The 18,264-nt window shown below is 45.2% G+C and overlaps 1 protein-coding gene across 19 annotated transcripts in view; it reads left to right on the top strand.

The window, feature by feature from the left end:
- PDE4D (phosphodiesterase 4D) overlaps positions 1–18,264 on the top strand; it is a 1,048,840-nt gene that overhangs the window by 881,013 nt on the left and 149,563 nt on the right. For all 19 annotated transcript variants that reach the window (XR_009761525.1, XM_061618437.1, XM_061618426.1 and 16 more), the window contains 3 exons: positions 5,309–5,345; positions 8,090–8,163; positions 9,616–9,665. Coding sequence is in view for 18 of the 19 variants with exons in the window: in XM_061618437.1 (XP_061474421.1) it covers positions 5,309–5,345; positions 8,090–8,163; positions 9,616–9,665 (161 nt within the window). In the remaining variant the exon portion in view is untranslated. The remainder of the gene's footprint in view (positions 1–5,308; positions 5,346–8,089; positions 8,164–9,615; positions 9,666–18,264) is intronic.

The raw sequence follows: 18,264 nt of genomic DNA, 5'->3' as shown, positions 1-18,264 counted from the left end.
GGTGGGTCTTGTTGGGTCCATATCAGGTGTTTAGGAGGAGTGGAATATGGGTGATGCCACCCCAATTTCAGTGATCACGGGTAGAAGGAGATATAGCCATGGGGAGGTAGTAAACTACCATAGAAGATGAGGGCAAGGCTATCTACATGTTATTCCTCACCCCCACTCCCCTCATGGATGGGTTCCTCATCGCTCATCTGCCTGTGTGTGTTGTTGTTTACAATAAGTACAGAATAAGATCACACTCATCCGTGATTTGATCATGGATGAAGATGCTGATTTGGTGTGCATTACCGAGACCTGTGTAGGTGAGCTGGGAGGAGTTGATCTGACCCAGCTTTGCCCACCTGGATACTCGGTGCAACACCAGCACAGGTTGCAGGGACGGGGGGGGGAGGAGTTGCTGTGGTCTACAGAACTTCCATCTCTGTCACCAGGAAACCACTATGTCTTGGAGCTGGCTGTGAGGGCCTGCACCTGGTGTTGGGCCAAGGAGACAGTAAACTAGGGTTGCTGCTGGTGTACCGTCCACCCTGCTGCCTGGCAGCTTCTCTGACTGAGCTGGTGGAAGTTGTCTCGGCTGTGATGTTGGAGGAGCCCAGAACGATAGTCCTTGGTGATTTCAATGTCCATGCTGAGGCTGCCTCTAGTGTTCTGGCTTGGGACCTCATGGCCTCCATGACGACCATGGGGCTGTCTCAAGTTGTCACCGGCCAGACGTATAGGGCAGGGCACACCCTTGACTTGGGTTTTACTCCAGATGGACGAAGGAGTGGTCTGGAGATGGGGGGGTAGATGTGACCCCATTGTCATGGTCAGACCACTTCCTGGTAAAGTTTAGACTTATTACAAAAATCCTCCCCTGCAGGGGTGGTGGACAGATTAAGATAGTCCATCCTTGGAGCCTAATGGAATCCACAGGATTCCTGAATGCCCTGGGGGAGTTCCAAGTAGATAGAGCAGGTGGCCCTGTTGAAGCCCTTGTCACGCTGTGGAACAGTGAGATGCATCAGGCTGTTGACATGGTTGCCCCCAAGCACCCTCTCCGGCATTGTGGAGCCCGGTTTGCACCTTGATACACTAGTGAGCTAAAGGCAATGAACCAGGCTGGACGACGGCTAGAGTGCAAGTGGCAAAAGACGTGCTGTGAGGCTGATCGGGCACAAGTAAAACATCATAACCGTGCCTACTATGCGGCATTGAGGGCAGTGAAGAAGACCCACTTCTCTGCCACCATCGCATCCTCACGTAGCTTTTCTGTATTGTCAGGGGTCTGTTGACATCAACTCCAGAAAATGGAGTTTTAGACCCTTCGGAGGCTTACTATGAATTGTTTGCAAGGCACTTTGAGGGTAAAGTTGCTCGCCTCCGTAGCAAACTTGATGCCCCATCCACATCTACTGTAGTCCCCAGTGTGGTGTCCAGTGCAACGTCTGCTGCAACTTCTTGGGAACTGTTTCAGTTCATGTGGCCTGATGACAAGGTGCTTGCAACAATGGGGCCAGCAACTTGTCCTCTTGACACTTGCCCTTTTTGGCTTATTAAAGCTTACCAAGGGAGTTTGACCAAGTGGATCCAGGGTGTGGTCAATGTGTCATTGTGGGAGGGAGTGGTTCCAACCTCCCTGAAAGAGGTGGTGATCTGACCGCTCCTGAAAAAGCCCACCCTGGACCCATTGGTTTGTGATAACTACCGACCGGTTGCAAATACCCCCTTCTTAGGGGACGTGATTGAGATGGTTGTGGCGCAGCAACTGCAAGTACTCTTGGATGAAAGAGATTATCTTGACCCATTCCAGTCTGGGTTCAGCCCTGGTTATGGGACTGAATCAGACTTGGTCACCCTAATGGATGACCTTTATCGTGAGAAGGACAGGCGGAGTGCGACCTTGTTATTCTTACTTGATCTCTCGATGGCTTTTGATACCATTGACCATGGTATTCTTCTGGGCTGACTTGGTGAGATGGGTATTGGAGGTCATTTTCAGAGTATAGCATTGGGTGACTGTCTTTCGGTTCCCTGGCAGTTGTGCTGTGTGGTACCACAGGGTACCATCTTGTCCCCCATGCTGTTTAACATCTATATGAAGCCCCTGGGAAAGGTTGGCAGGAGATTTAGGGTGAGCTGTCAGCAGTATGCTGACGATACCCAGCTCTATTTCTCTGTAACATCTGAATTGGGAGAGGCTGTGCAAGCCCTGGACCGCTGCCTGGACTCGGTGGTGGGCTGGATGAGGGCCAATAAATTGAGTCTGAATCCTAGCAAGACAGAGACACTGTGGGTTGGTGGCTCCCGAGTTCAGATAATTGGTCAGTTGCCTGCTCTGGATGAGGTTGTACTCCCTCTGAAAGAGCAGGTCCCTAGTCTGGGGGTGCTCCTGGACCCATATTTGTCGCTAGAGGCCCAGGTGACCTCAGTGCCTTTTTCCAGTTTCGGCTGGTAAGACAGCTGCAACCATTTCTGGACTGGGATAGCCTGACCACTATTGTCCATACACTGGTACCCTCCAGGTTGGATTACTGTAATGCACTTTATGTGGGGCTGCCCTTGAAATTGTTCCGGAAGCTGCAGCTGGTGCAAAATGCAGCGGCGAGACTGCTCACTGGGGCAGAGTATTGCCAACACGTGACCCTGCTGCTGAAAGAATTGCACTGGCTACCTATTAGCTACCAAGCTAAGTTCAAGGTTGTAGTTTTGGTATACAAAGCACTATACAGCTTGGGACCAGGATACCTGAAAGACCGTCTTATCCATTATATACCCAGTCGATCACTGCGCTCTGCAGGTGAGGGCCTCTTGAGATACCATCTTATCAGGAGGTCCATTCTGCACAACATAGGAAACGGACCTTTAGTGCAGAGGCACGTACCCTATGGAATTCCATCCCCTTAAATATTAGACAGGCGTCATCTCTGTTATCTTTTCAGCACCTACTGAAGACCTTCCTCCTTCCACAAGCTTTAAGCAGAGACCTTACCCCAGTCTGCATCTGTGTTGTAATTGCTTTTTAATATGTTTTTAAACCTTTTTTGTAAGATGTTTTTAAACCTTTTAAAAAGATGTTTTGTTTTAATATGTTTTTAAGGATGTTTTTGTTTTAATATGTTTTTAAGGATGTTTTTGTTTTAACGTATTTTAAAGTCTGTTTTATGATGTTTTAAAGTGTTTTTGGTGCTTTTGTTTGCCGCTCTGGGTGCCTACTGGGAGGAAGGGTGGGATATTAATTTATTAAATAAATAAATCATCCTAGCTAAAACAAGCAACTATTTAAATTTTGCTTCTAGGAGAACAGTTATGCAGGGATGTAGTGGCCCAGGTCTCGGGGGGGGGATAGCTCAGACTCCTTACTTTTTGGGAGCCAGGCCCAGTAGGGTCCCTATGAGCTATTCAGCATGAAAGGGGAGTGTGTGGCCCACTGAGAAGAGTCTTCTAACTTGTTTCTTTGCCCTTTCCTCCTAACTGGAGCCAAACAGAGTGAAAGAAGGTGAGTCAGCCACTGAGAAGACTCTTCTCAGTTCCTCACATACTCCCTTTTCATGCTGATTGGATCATAGAGATGTCTATTTTTGTGGGAGAAGCACCAGCAGATAAAAATGTGGACACTGAATTCAGTAATTCAAGCAATATATCTGACAGTATGAAAAGACAGTCAAATGGTGACAGTGGTAGAGAAGCAGGAAGCAGTATTGAAGCCTGGCCAGATTATTCTATTATCTTAGAAGGTTGTATAATCTTAGAAGGCAGTGTGGCTGTGAGGGGGTGTGCCTTTGACTATATTGAAGGGACCCTGCACTTCTGAATTTTTCACTGCATTACTGTAGTGATGATCACCAACTTGGATGGCATCAAAACAGAATTAGACAAATTCATGGAGGATAAGTCTATCAGTGGCTAGTAGCCACAGTGGCTAGGTTCTACCTCCACTGTAGGAGGCAATATTTATTTATTTATTTATTTATTTTATTAAATTTCTATACCGCCCCATAGCCGAAGCTCTCTGGGCGGTGCACTGAATGCCATATGCTCTGAATGCCAATTGGTGGAAATCACAAGTGGGGAGGGTGCTATTGCACCCAAGCCCTGCTTGCAGGCTTCCCATAGGCATCTACTTGGCCCTTGTGAGGATAGGATGCTGGACTAGATGTTCCAGCAGGCTCTTCTTATATTAAGTACAAAATTTCATTTCTTTATGAAGGGTTCCTTCCTCACAGTCAGATGTGAAGTCACTGACTGCAATCCTGCAGCCAGTTCCATCTGTTTTAAACCTGATGACTTCAGTGGGATTAGCTTGGCGCAGGAATGTCACCTTTGTATTTGTTTGGAGTCTACCCAAAGCATGTTTTGGAAGAAATTGTTTTTAATTATGGGCTGCCAGATTTTGTGAGAATGTGTTTCAAAGGTTGGCCTGTCTGTTTGCTTTCACTCTTTGTGAGTGTTTCAACTACAAAATGAGCGACTTTATATATTATGCCATCTCTCTGATTAGTTTCCTTCGCAGGTTATCCAATGGCCCTGGTCACTTTTGAGCAAAATAATCTTACACAGCCTGTATCTATATGTGTTAACTTTTGCGTGACTCTGACATTTTATTTCTGTGAGAGTGATAAGTATGGAAGGTGTTTTTCCCCTGCAACCGTGATGGTGGTCTTTTTGCTTTCCCCCTTCTCCCTCTAAGAGACATCACCCTGATAACTTTGCCCCTACGTCACAGTGTGATGTGGGTATGGTTGCTCCAGCAACAGCACACACTCGGTAACACGGAGGACATGTGAGTCAGTTGAAGTAATTTTACTGGGTTTTTATTAGCCTGCGAAACACTTCCCTGTCATCTACAGTAACTAGCTCATCCAATCCTCACAAATTATTATACATTAGTAACACTTAATGCAAATCACTTTCAGTGTTTCAGTGGGCTGGCCTCTCCAATAAAAAGTAATTGTGGACGCTACCAACTTCCAGGGCATGCCTGTCTACTTGTTAGGGTACAGGATTCCTTTGAGTTTAAAGGGTAAAGAAACACATCCCTCAGCATTCAGTCTTTGCTCATCTGTCTGATATAGCTATGCACCAGTCTAAATAAGTAACACTGGAATCATGGGTACTTGCCTGTCCCTAAGTTACTAGTCTACAACTGTATTCTTTCTTAGCCTTCAGATAGCAGAGCTGGAATGAATGCATGGTGGGGAAGTAATTGATGGTGAGATTAATTTTAAAAAGTATCATTTTTGAGCTGATGGAGGGGACCCACAAAACCATCCATCACATCTAATACTGGCTTTTTTTTTTGTTTGCTTGTTTTATTTTTCAGACATGGAGATGACTTGATTGTGACACCATTTGCTCAGGTAGGATCCAGGTACCATGAAGCCATATGTGAAACAATCAAAGGGGGTAAACTGTTTTCAGGTGATGCATTTTGGAGGAGCTACAGCTCTTGTTTCCATTGTTAATGTTGAATGATGGTGATGATTTTGTTCCAAAAAATAACATTCTGAAATGGAACTGCTTCAATTAACCTATATTGCTTAGCGATGGTTAATAAGACAGTGCACATGCTGCATCTGATGATGCCTAGGATCTAAATTTTATTTATTTGCTGTTTGATTCCCCCTTTCCTCCAAGGAACTCAAGGTGGCATACATGATTCTCCATTTCCCTACCCTGTAGGGTAGGTTAAACCGCGAGATAGGTAACTGGCCCAAGGTGAGTTCATGGCTGTATCGGGATTAGAACCCAGGTCTTCCTGATCCTAGTCTGGTTCTCTAATCACTGTACAACACTAGCTTTCTGAAGAGCTGCTTAGACTTACACAAGGAGCATACAATAGCCCAGTGGAGCTGGTTTTTTTCAAAAAAAAATTTTTTTTCTTTGAACATCAGACTGCCACACCATATAATGAACTGACTTTGAAGCATGGTGAGCTTTGATGGTGCAAAGTGCCTCTTAGTCATAGTCAGAAGCAAGGGCACATTACTTGCCATCTCTGCCCCAACCAGGAAATCAGCATTGCCAGAGCTAATCATACCAGCAGTCTATGAATTGCAAGGCACTGATGCATGTGAGATTCTCTACCAACTGTTGTCATTTCAATCAGTAGAGCTAGTGCTTCAGTGTAAAAACTTCCAGTGTTTACATACACATGCATGCATCTGTGTGGAGGTAACAAAACAGGATGACATGGATTTCTTTGATTCTAACTTCAGATGGATTTCAAAAATGAAAGGTTCTTATTGTGCAGATGTTAACTGCTGAGATAATAATAATAATAATAATAATAAATTTTATTTCTGAGTCGCCTATCTGGCCGAATCAACGGCCACTCTAGGCGACGTACAATTTCATCAATAAATACAATAAAACCACAAAAATCATAATAATAATTAATAATATCAGTATTAAAACTAAACCACCCCAGAGGTCCCGTAGGCCTGCCTGAACAGCCAGGTTTTCAAGGCCCGGCGGAAACCTATCAGGGAAGGGGCATGGCGAAGATCAAAAGGAAGGGAATTCCAGAGGGTGGGGGCCACAGTGGAAAATGCCCTCTCTCTGGTCCGCACCAGCCTCACTGTCCTAACTGGTGGGACCGAGAGAAGGTCCTTCGCGGCTGATCTCGTCAGGCGGCATAATTGGTGATGCTGGAGGCGCTCCTTCAGATAAACTGGGCCGAAACCGTATAGGGCTTTAAAGGTCAATACCAACACCTTGAATTGGGCCCGGTAAACAACTGGTAGCCAGTGTAGATCTATCAACACCGGAGTGATATGATCACGGCGGCGGTTGTTCTTAATCAAACGTGCCGCCGCATTCTGTATCAGTTACAATTTCCGGACCATTTTCAAGGGTAACCCCACGTAGAGTGCATTACAGTAGTCTAGGCGAGAGAAGACCAGGGCCTGTATTACCCCTGGGAGCAGATGGGCATGCAGGTAGGGTTGCAACCTCCTAATCAGATGTAATTGATGTCAAGCTGCCCGGCTCACTGCCGAGATCTGAGCCTCCATGGACAGCTGGGAGTCAAGAATGACCCCGAGGCTGTGGACCTGGTCTTTTAGGGGCAATCTTACCCCATTGAACACCAGGTCTATATCCCCCAGACTGCCCCTGTCTCCCACAAGCAACACCTCGGTCTTGTCGGGATTTAGTTTCAGCCTATTCCTTCCCATCCATGCACTTACGGATTCCAGGCACTTGGAGATGGTATCCACAGCCAACTCTGGTGAGGACTTAAACGAGAGATAGAGCGGGGTGTCATCCGCATATTGGTGGCACCGCAGCCCAAATCTCCTGATGATGGCCCCCAGCGGCTTTACATAGATGTTGAATAACATGGGGGAGAGGATAGAACCCTGTGGCACTCCACAATTGAGAGGCCAAGGGTCTGAAACCTCCTCCCCCAATGCCACCCTTTGATGCCTGTCTGAGAGATAGGAACGGAGCCACCGTAAAACAGTGCCCTCTATTCCTAATCCCTCCAGGCGTTCTAAAAGGATACCGTGGTCAACGGTATCAAAAGCCGCTGAGAGATCCAGGAGGACGAGGAAGGTGAATTGTCCCCTATCCAACGCCCTCCTCATATCATCCACCAGAGCGACCAAGGCTATTTCAGTTCCATGTCCAGTCCTGAAGCCCGATTGGAATGGATCCAGATAATCTGTTTCCTCCAAGTGTGTCTGTAACTGTTTGGCCACCACTCGCTCAATCACCTTGCCCAGAAATTGTAAATTAGAGACTGGGCAGAAGTTATTTAACTCTTAATGATGCAAATGGCACTGGGCAGCAATAGGCCATTCTTTTCTAGCTCTGTAATTTCAGAGTGTGTGTTTTGTAAGAATTTTTTCTCCTATTTGAACAAGGCTGTTTATAAACAAATGACTTGTGTTTGTAAGAAAGCAAGCAACAGAACGATTGTTCTTGTGTTTCAAAAGCTTCCTTGTAAAATAGCGGTCAAAGGCTTCAGACACCAAAATAATCCTGGAAAGTTTAACAGCTTGTTTTGAAAGTCTTATGCTTGTTAACCAATGGGACAGAGAGACATAGGGAACACACCTGGTGGAAAGGAGAATGAAGCATCCTCTTTTATTTACTACAGGTGCTGGCCAGCTTACGTACTGTACGGAATAATTTTGCTGCATTAACCAACCTACAGGATCGAGCACCCAGCAAGTAAGTGTGGGCTTCTTCACTTTCCTAACTTTTTAAGTTAATGCCTTCTTCATTTTGCATAGTTCCTCTTTGCTGTTAAGTACACCAGCCTTCCCCACCTGGTGCCTTCTGAATGTTTCAGACTACATGAGCCCTAACCAGCACGACTGTGTGCAGATATACGCTGATATGCAACATCATGAAGAAAGGTTACTGTGAACCAGGCTGTGCACGTGATGAGCCAGCAGCTGGTTCTGTGCTTGGAATGGCTGCTGGTCAATGTATGAACTGTCCAGTTCATGCTAACCTGTCTTCACTCAGGCCAAAGTCGCAAGTGACATTAAATGTGTGGCCACTGCTGAAATAGCAGCCATGTTTAATTCCCCACTTTCCCTTCTGTAGTGTCTGTAACAATTTAAACTCTGTCCTGATGCCATGATGCTGCATGTTTTTCCACCTCTGCTCTGCCTCATTGGCTGCCATTGACAGGCAGGTGGGAAAGGCACAATGGCATGATGCCAAGGCAAGTTGTCATAGACATTACAGACACTGCCAGGCCTTTATTCTAACTTGTAGCTTTGGCGTCTTTCAGGTGCATATCATCACATGGAGGAATATAGCTGAGTAAACCCAACCCCTTTTTGTCTTTCTTTGCCTCTGCTATGATCTAAAACAAAGACTTTGCAGGAGGTTTTCCCCTGACATGAAGTTATCTCTGGTTGAAAGCAGTAGATCTTAAGCTGGCATACTTTTAAAAATTAATTTGCTGCAATTGATATCCTGCCCATCTTCTAAGGCAAAGATGGGGAAATTGTGCCCCTCTGGATGTTGCTAGAATACAACTCCTGCCATCCTTTTGCATTTGGCCTTGCTGGCTGGGGCTGATGGAGTTCTACAGCATCTGAAGTGCCACGGTTTCCCCATCTCTGCTCTAAGGAGCAAAAGGCAGCATTATGTCCTTTTATCCTCCTAACCATATGAAGAAAGTTAAGATAAAATACTGTTACTTGTTCAAGGCCACTCAGTCAGTCTGAGTGGGGATTTGAATCCAGGTTTCCCACATCTCAACACACCTGAGCCCAGTATAGTACCTGACTGGCTTACCCATAGTGAAGAACTAGGCAAATCAAACCAAAGGTATTTCTAGGATCTAGACAAGTTTGTGATTAGGATTTCCCTCAGTTTTTTTTTTTTAATTTGGGAAGCAGTGCTCTGAAAGAAGCCTGTGACTGTTAAGTTACCTGTTCCCTCCTCTTCTTCCCTGGTTGAAATCTGTTGGCTCCAAGGAAGAAAATACAAGTGTGGCATGTAATCACAGGCATCCTGCACCACATCTAGTTTGGCTCAGATACTCTTGTTAAACCTTCCTCTCTTTTTTGTTTATCCGCTCCCCCCCCCTGAAATTATTCCTCAGTGACCCACATACAAATTGTTTCATGCTGATGACTTCCATTTTTGTCCTCTTTCTATCAGACGGTCACCCATGTGTAACCAACCATCCATCAACAAAGCAACCATAACAGGTAAGACAACTTCATGGGGTCACACCATTCTGAGGAGGTTTTGCTGTGGTTAAGGCTGTACCTTTCTGTATTCTGGGTAATACATTATTGGCTTGTAAAATACTTAAGGACATATGTTAACTATAGCGTAGCATTTTAAAAGGCCTGTAAAAAATTCCTCTCTTAGCCCATAGCATTTCCACTTCTGTGATACTAAAGATATGCTAGAGTTTACAGGAATACTCTGCATTAACGTACGCAATGGGTCCAGAGTGAGTACGTAGACCAAAAATGCACTTAAAGTGAAGCACTACCTTTTTTCACTTGCACCGCCACTGTGCCACCTCTCCTTCATGCGGAGCCTCAAAGCCCCGCAATAAAGCCTCTGCTGCTGCGCTACCGCGCCTCTCAGCTGATCGCGATTGTGCCTCCCAGCTGATCGCAATCGCGCCTCCCAGTTGATTCGCGGTCGCGCAGTCGCGTCTCTTTCCACCCCCCCACGCACCGAAAGAACAGGCCACAACCAAAGGTTAAGTGTCAGTTCTTGCAAAGCAAGCGTATGTAAACAGGGGAATGGTGCTACTGTAAGTATGTCCGTACTCGCGAGTATCCTTAAAGTGAAGGTCCGTATACCGGGGTATTCCTGTATTGCCTTCCTGTAACTTAAACACCAGTCATATGAGTGTTGGCTCAAGTGCTCAGGCAGATCACACCAACAGTGATGCCTGTGTTGACACCTGCTTTTGCCCTCTCACCCACCCCCAGCTGTGGCCTTTTCTGGCATCAGTGGTTGGGTCTAGGATGCTGCCTACCATTTAAAATTTTGCACAATGCCTTGGAGTAGTGCTACACTGAGGCAAGTAATGAAAATGAAGTGCCGCTCGCAATTGCCTACCACAAATCATGAGACTACTGCTGCCACCTGCTACCACCAGTATGCCTTTTAGTGGAGGCAATGATTTCAAGGGGGGGGCAGTGATGTGAGGTGGGCCCACCTTGCTGAAGATAAGCAAATTTAGGTCTTGTTAATGCCTGGATGAGACACCATCTGGGAGCCCCTTTGCACACTGCCTTGAATTCCATTATGAAAGAAAAGTGCAGTATAAATATTATGAATAAAGAAAACTGAGCTCCATCTGTGCTGATGTATAAGCTGGGCCTGCCGCATAAGAGGACTTTCCCATTCACTTCAGTGGAGAAGAAAGCTCTGCAAAAAACATGCCTTTTGCATTGACAAAGTTTCCGCTTATAGTTGAAGCAAGCAGGGAGACTAGTGCTGTGTCGAAACCTGGCATCCAGTTTCTCAAAAGTGTTCTTCCTCTGTTACAGAAGTTTCTGTTTTTCTACTTCAATCATAGCGCACTTGAGAATTTCTAGAGAATTCTAGTCAGTGCAGGATTTTGAATGTACCTTATAATTACGCTGTGGCAGAGGGTGTATGTGTTTCTTTCCAATAAACATTTTTCCAGCACTCTGCAGTCTCTCTGGCTGCCCGCGTTTCCTGATCTGAGCAAGAAAACCCCTTGTGTTACCTCCATGATGTCTTCCAATGTGCTTTCCTTGAAGTGCGGGCACCCAGGAAGACTACAGAGTGCAGACCACTGGTGAGATGGTTTGTACAATGAAAAAAAGAAGACTCACAAGCACCTCTTGTCCACCCCAAAAGTAAGGTAAACACAACATAAACCCTGTGCCCCACCAACAAGAATTTCATCTAAATTTTCTCTTCCCTCTTCTCTTCCCTCCTCTGTTACATTTTTAAATGTAATTTCTGTTCTCATAATTTAATGGAGAAGGGTGGGGGGGGGAACCACAGCAGAAACGACACTAGGAAGGAGTCAGTGTGCATCCCACAGTCCCTATCTTTGCCTTCCAAGAGGTGCTGCTGGGTTGTGAAGCAAGCACTTTTTTTAGAACCAAGCATTAATGTGGTTATCTCACATGGGATCACTCTTAAATATAAAAAGTATATGAAACATGCATTGGTTGTGTGAAGTAGTGATAATCCTCCAATGTGTGTGTTCGTGGCAGATTGTAAACCTAATTGTTTTCAATAATTGAGACTTTAGTTCTTCTTTTAATAGATTAGCTTTGTGTCATTTCAGATTCCATGAAGTGTAATAGCAGTGTTTTGTGCGCGAGGGAGGGTTCCCCCCCCTCCATTTGTGGGAGCAAATTAAGTATTTGCCGCCTGAGGACCAAACTAGATGTGATGCCATTCATGAAATGGGACTACCTTTTAGGTTGGTCTGGAAGCTTTAGATGGTACAAAGTGCAACAGCACGACTGCTCACTGGGGCAGGCTATTGCCAACATGTTACCTCTCCGCTGAAATAATTGCACGACTGAACCATTAGCTACCGAACTAAGTTCTGGTTTTGGTATATAAAACTCTATACAGCTTGGGACTAGGATACCTGAAAGATTGTCTTGCTCCTTATATACCCAGTCAATCACTGCACTCTGCAGGTGAGAGCCTCCTGCAGCTACCGTCTTATCAGGAGGTCCGTTCCGCAAACCATAGGAAGTGTTGTGGCATTTACCCTATGGAATTCCTTCCCTTAAATATTAGGAAGGTACCATCTCTGTTGTACTTTTAGTGTCTATTGAAGACCTTCCTCTTTCAACAAGCCTTTTAGTAAGAGGCCTTACCCAGTTTGCATCTGTTTTGGAATTGTTTTTAGGATTTTTTTTAAAAGATGTTTTAAAGATTTGTTTTTAAAGATGTTTTTAAACATGTTTTGTATTTAAGATTTTAAATTATATTTTTAGTGTTTTTGTTTGCCACCCTGAGCTCCTTCTGGGAGGAGGGGTGGGATATATATTTACTATATAATAATAATTAGTGATAGCTTGAATGGCTTTTTTTAAAGGTCAATTGGCATTGTGTGTAATAGTGCCAGTCCAAATCAGGATGCTGGTGTGAGCAGTAGGAAGCTTTAATCCTTCCCACGCGCACACACTTTGGTCTTGCTCCAGAATGGTGCCTCCATACCATGCCTGCAATTTACTTTTTAAAAGTCACTCACTGCAATCGCTAATTGCGTGAATGGCATCTCATCTCATTTAGCCCTCAGTCACTAGAAAAGTTAATTGTTGAAAATTCTGTTGTTCCTAAATCAGTGTTGAGAATGACCTGGTACTTGCCATAGACAGATTTATGGTTGTGATTAACTTTTTAAGGATGCCTTGTCCGTAGTTACTGCTTTATATTACATTATGCAAATCCTGGTACAGATGAGTTCACAAAGGCATGCTAATAAAGGTGAAGCTACATTTTAGCCTCTTGTCAAACACCTGAGTAAACATAATTCAGCTTCTTCGTAGTTTACAAAGTGACTAAAACTTTCATTTTGGATTCCTTTCTTCTCATTACTTTGTTTAAAAATATAAATAAAAGCTCTGGGTTCTTTATGCTCTTTTTAGCCAAGTCCTTTGTTTTTAGCTAAAAGGTTTCAAGTACATGTCAAGAAAATGGCACATTTCAGACTCGTGTCACGGATGGGGTATCTGTGTCCCTCTTGATGCTGTTGGATTGTGCAGCTCCCATCATCCCTGACCATTGGCCATGCTGGCTGGGGCTGATGGGATCTGGAGGGTCACAGGATCCCTGTTCTTGAGCTAGAGGAATGTAATGTAAGGGAGTAGATCAGATGTGTTGCTTTCAAAGAGTCATGGCAATCCTTTTTTCTTTTCTTTTTTTGGCACATCTGTTGCATGTCAGATCCAAAGTATGATGTGGTAGCACTCTAGTGCACCCTACAGTACATATGAATCCCTCTCCACAATACCTTGGAATGGCTTACCATTATTAACCAACAGAGGGATGTATGATATAAACACAAATAGAAGAGTATGCCCTTAAAAACAAACAGTTTCTTATATCTGTTAGGGACAGGAAAAGATTACTTGGACGGTACAACCCCAGCTCTGGAAACAGCTAGTAAGCACTAGGCAGCATCCTGTTTGAGGGGACCCTGGGCAAAGTGCACTTCAGTAGGCCCCCCTCCTCTGTTGGTTTACCTTACAGTGACAGCAGGAAGCTGCTGCAGTCTGAATAGCACTGGGGGTGAGATGGGGACACCATTTTAATTTCCCAGAATGCCTCAAAATGATGCTACATCAGGGGCATTGTGGGAAATTAAAACGGCAGTAAGACCCAGCTCCCAAGTACAGCTCAGAATGCCAGTCCAGTTTTGTTTTGTTTTTAATTTGGGCCTGGAGCATGTGTTGACTGAGGCTCCAGCAGGTGCCAAAGTTTGCCAGGTACTGATGCTGGCCCTGGGAAGTACCCAGACCCCCTTCCCTGCACCTTGGTATGTATTTGTGGAGGGAGCACAGCTCACCTTATCACATATGCCTCAAAAAGAGCATTGTAGAGCTGAAAAAGTTTCAGAAAAGGGCAACCAAAATGATCAATGGATGGAGCAGCTCTCCTGCGAGGAAAGGTTACAATATTTGGGGCTTTATCGCTTAGAGAAAAGGCAAGTGAGTGGAGTCGTGATAGAGAGATATAAAATTATTCATGGTATGGAGAAAGCAGACAGAGAAAAGCTTTTTTCCCTCAGAACACTAGAACTCAGGGCCTTTTAGTAATGGAAGATTGCATGTTGGAAAATTCAGGACAGACCAAAGAAAATACTTCCTCACACAGCGCACAGTAAAACTGTGCAATTCCATACCATGAGAAGTAGTGATGGCCACCAACTTGGATAGCTTCAAAAGAGGATTAGACCAATTCATTGAGGATAAGGCTATCAATGGCTTCTAGCCACAAGGACTCTTGTTTTGTCTCCTCTGGATGCCATTTGGTGGGAATCACAACTGGGGAGAGTGCTTTTGCCCTCATGTCTTTCTTTCAGGTTTCTTGTAGGCAACTGGTTGGCTACTGTCAGAACAGAATGCTGGACTAGAAGGCTTTTAGCCTGATCCAACAAGTATCTTCTTATGCTAGTAGGTCTGTGCTTGAAGCTGCAGGTGTTGCTGGTGGAACATGGCAACTTGTCAGCTCTGCCCTTCCCTGCCTCTCCCCTGGCATTGTCCACTGCTAGGTTGCTTGTTGTGAACTAGGATGCTGCATCCTTCAATGTCTGTCCAGTGTGTTTTGAGCCACTCATGAATTGGCAATGCCACACCTCTCCCAGCCCAGCACTATAAACATCCTGATTTGGTCAGGCGCCGAAAAGATAACAAAGATGGCACCTGTCTAATATTTAAGGGAAGGGAGTTCCACAGGGTAGGTGCCGCCACACTAAAGGCCCTTTTCCTATATTGTGCAGAGTGGACCTCCTGATAAGATGGTATCTGCAGGAGGTCCTCACCTGCAGAGCGCAGTGATCGACTGGGCATATAAGGGGTAAGACGGTCTTTCAGGTATCCTGGTCCCAAGCTGTATAGGGCTTTGTACACCAAAACCAGAACCTTGAACTTGGCCTGGTAGCAAATGGGCAGCCAGTGCAATTCTTTCAGCAGTGGGGTGACATGTTGGCGATACCCTGCCCCAGTGAGCAGTCTTGCCGTCACATTTTGCACCAGCTGCAGTTTCCAGACCAACCTCAAGGGCAGCCCCACATAGAGCGCATTACAGTAATCCAGCCTGAAGGTTACCAGTGCGTGGACAACAGTGGTCAGGCTATCCCGGTCCAGAAATGGCCACTTAGAGCTTACTGTGTCCATACCTTTCCCTCAGGACTGGCTGCCATGAAGATGGTAAGAACTACGAAGCCCCTGAGGTGTGTTGTTTCTCCTTTAAACTAGATCCCAGTTTTGATGTTTCCTCTTTGTCTCAATCCTTTAAAGTTCCTTACTAACATAATAGACCATTTGTGTTCGTAAGCCACAAATGCTTTTGCAGTTGTAACTGTAAAGCGTTTTGCAAACTAGAAACGTACTTTAAGGAACTAAAGGCTGATGGGGGAGATTGAAAAAGGGCAGCAGTGTGGAACTGGGGACTGATTTTCGTCAGGCAGAAGAGTTCTGGGCTTCCATGATGCCTTACTTCTCTTCTGTTAAGAAAGCCTGCCAATTTCACCAGGCCTAGAGTTCAAATTAATGGGTGTGCTTTAGTGCCTCAATAGTTTGGCTCCAGCTGGCTGGAGAAATGTGAAACCAATCCAAAGAGCTGAGATGTACCAGAGGTTCGACTCAGATGGTACTTTGCCTGAACTGGTTAGCCCTTCCCTAGTCATAATGCTGTATTTAATGTTATAGGCATCACCATAACAACAGACTTTGTGGCACAAGCAGAGAAGACCTACGAAGGGCACATAACCCCCTGGTAACTGTGGCAATGCACATTATGGGAAGGCAGAGTGCCAAGGCAAGATAGAGGCTACCCTCCCCTTTCTACACCAATTTAGAAATTTGGCACCAGCTTTTCGCCCGAGAGATTCTTGCCAGAGGTGTTTGAAGTGCCATCTGTTTGTCTTTGTTGCTGCTAGTAAGTTCTCCTGCTATTGCTTTACATATGCAGACTAAGGCAACCAGAACAGAGAAACCTGATGGGTAGGTGAGCTTTCCATTTGTCTGAGGCCCCAAATTAAGAAGATTATCTGCCAGGACCAGAGGAGGCTGGGAGGAATGCTAGGAATAAAGAATACTGAGCTCCCTACCTCTTAAAGCACCCCAAGAACCTGGTAGTATCAGAAGTTTATCTTCCTGTAGAAACTCTCCTATTTTCTGTTGGACAGGGTACAAAAAAACTGAGGCCAAAACTAGACAAAACACTAGGAAATCCCTGATTGGAGCTACTGATTTATTTATGGTTGGCCACTGTGAGAACAGGATGCTGGACTAGATGGGCCACTGGCCTGATCCAGCAGGCTCTTCTTATGTTTTTATGTTCTTATTTTTAGCTCAAATCAACTGGGGGGGGGGTTCAGGTCAGTGGAGTAGTATACAGGGGAATGCTGTAACCCTTTCTGTCAGGAGTGCTGCTGATCTAACTTGCTGCTCTGAAGCTGCTATTTTCACCACTGTCTATGCCGCTGCCCAGCTCAGTAACACCCATCAGGGAAGCAGTGCAGGAGGTATCAAAGCTGTATTTCTGTGGTACCTGTTTTAGTGCTTGTATGGCAGGTAGAATTCAGGGCAGTAGCAGGCAGTGTTGCTTACCTGGCTTCGGTACACAGAGGTCGCTGTCAGTAAGAGAGAGGGGTAAGGGGAGGCGGTGGGGAGATCAGTGCAAAGAGACAGAGCAACATAGCCATTCCACCACTCCTGCTGCTGTGCTTGCACTGTGCCAACCTCCTCGGCCCTCCCTTTCTCCCTCTCGGTTCCTGCCAGCAACCTCCGTATTGGGAAGCCAGATGAGCAATGCCGCTCCACCCCACCAGCCATTACTGAATCAGGTTAAATACACCCAGCACTGTTCCTCCAATCCAATTCACTCCCATAGCTACTTTAATAACAGTTTCAAAATACATCAGGCAGTCCTCCTCCATTGTCTGAATCCAGAGAGAAAACATAGAGTAATCCATGCACCAAAGAAGATCCAAAAATGGCTTCAGGATGAACCAGGAAGTCCCTTCTCTGTGAGCTTGTGTGACTCTAAAATGGGTGTGGGGAACCTGTGGCCCTCTAGATGTTGCTGAACTGCAACTCCCATCATCCCTGATCTTTTGCCATGCTTGCTGGGGCTGATGGGAGATGTAGTTCAGCAACATCTGGAAGGCCAGAGGTTCCCCACACTTGCTCTAAAATGTCTTTGTAGCGCTTGTCAATCACTGCTCTGACTTCACTCATTGACCAAAAATCATGAAAAGTAAAAGCAGGCTCATATCTCTCAAAGCAATTGCTTCAAATGGTGCCTGCATATATTTTCTTCATACCTTTCATTCCAACAGGGCTAGAGACTTAATTTTTATTTTTTAAATGAAAGTTGAGAGTCTGGGCCCCTGGCTGCCTGTGAGCCAGAGGTTCCCCACACTTGCTCTAAAATGTCTTTGTAGCACTTGTCAATCACTGCTCTGACTTCACTCATTGGCTAAAATTCGTGAAAAGCAAAAGCAGATTCATATCTCACAATGCAATTGCTTCAAATGGTGCCTGCATATTTTTGCATCATACCTTTCATTCCAAAGGGGCTAGAGACTTAATTTTTATTTTTTAAATGAACATTGAAAATCTGGGGCACTGGCTGCCTCTGGACCAGTGCAGTAGTACAATCCCCAAAGCAGTCCTGCCTACATTTATGAATGAAAATATTGGACAAAAACTCTGTGGGGAGCAATCCTAAGTGGGAGGCAAAGGACCTGACAAAGCAAGTCCTTATGTGTCTTCGTTTCCAAGTGTTGAAGTAGATGAGACATAAAGGGAGATATGAAAAGTACTTAGATGGTTTGTCGCTTTCTATTTATTTTTACTGTTCATTCTAGTCTTTCTTTTTGTTGTGATTCTTTGTCATGGTTACAGCCAGTGCTGTCTCTGCTCTCTGAGGACCCTCATAAAGAATAAACACACGGCGCCTGGCGCTTTAAAAGGCCAACAAACACTAGATATTTTTGGGTTTCCATTTCCTATTGTAAATGTCTGCCTTCTCCAGCCTGATGCTTTCCAAATGGTTTGGACTACAACTCTCATTAGCTGTAGCCAGCATGGAGTTGTAGTCCAAAATATCTGG

Source organism: Rhineura floridana, chromosome 1 (assembly GCF_030035675.1).
Source record: "Rhineura floridana isolate rRhiFlo1 chromosome 1, rRhiFlo1.hap2, whole genome shotgun sequence".
NCBI lineage: Eukaryota > Metazoa > Chordata > Lepidosauria > Squamata > Rhineuridae > Rhineura > Rhineura floridana.
The sequence above is the reverse complement of the archived record's forward strand: the minus strand, read 5'-3'. Positions and strand labels throughout refer to the sequence as shown.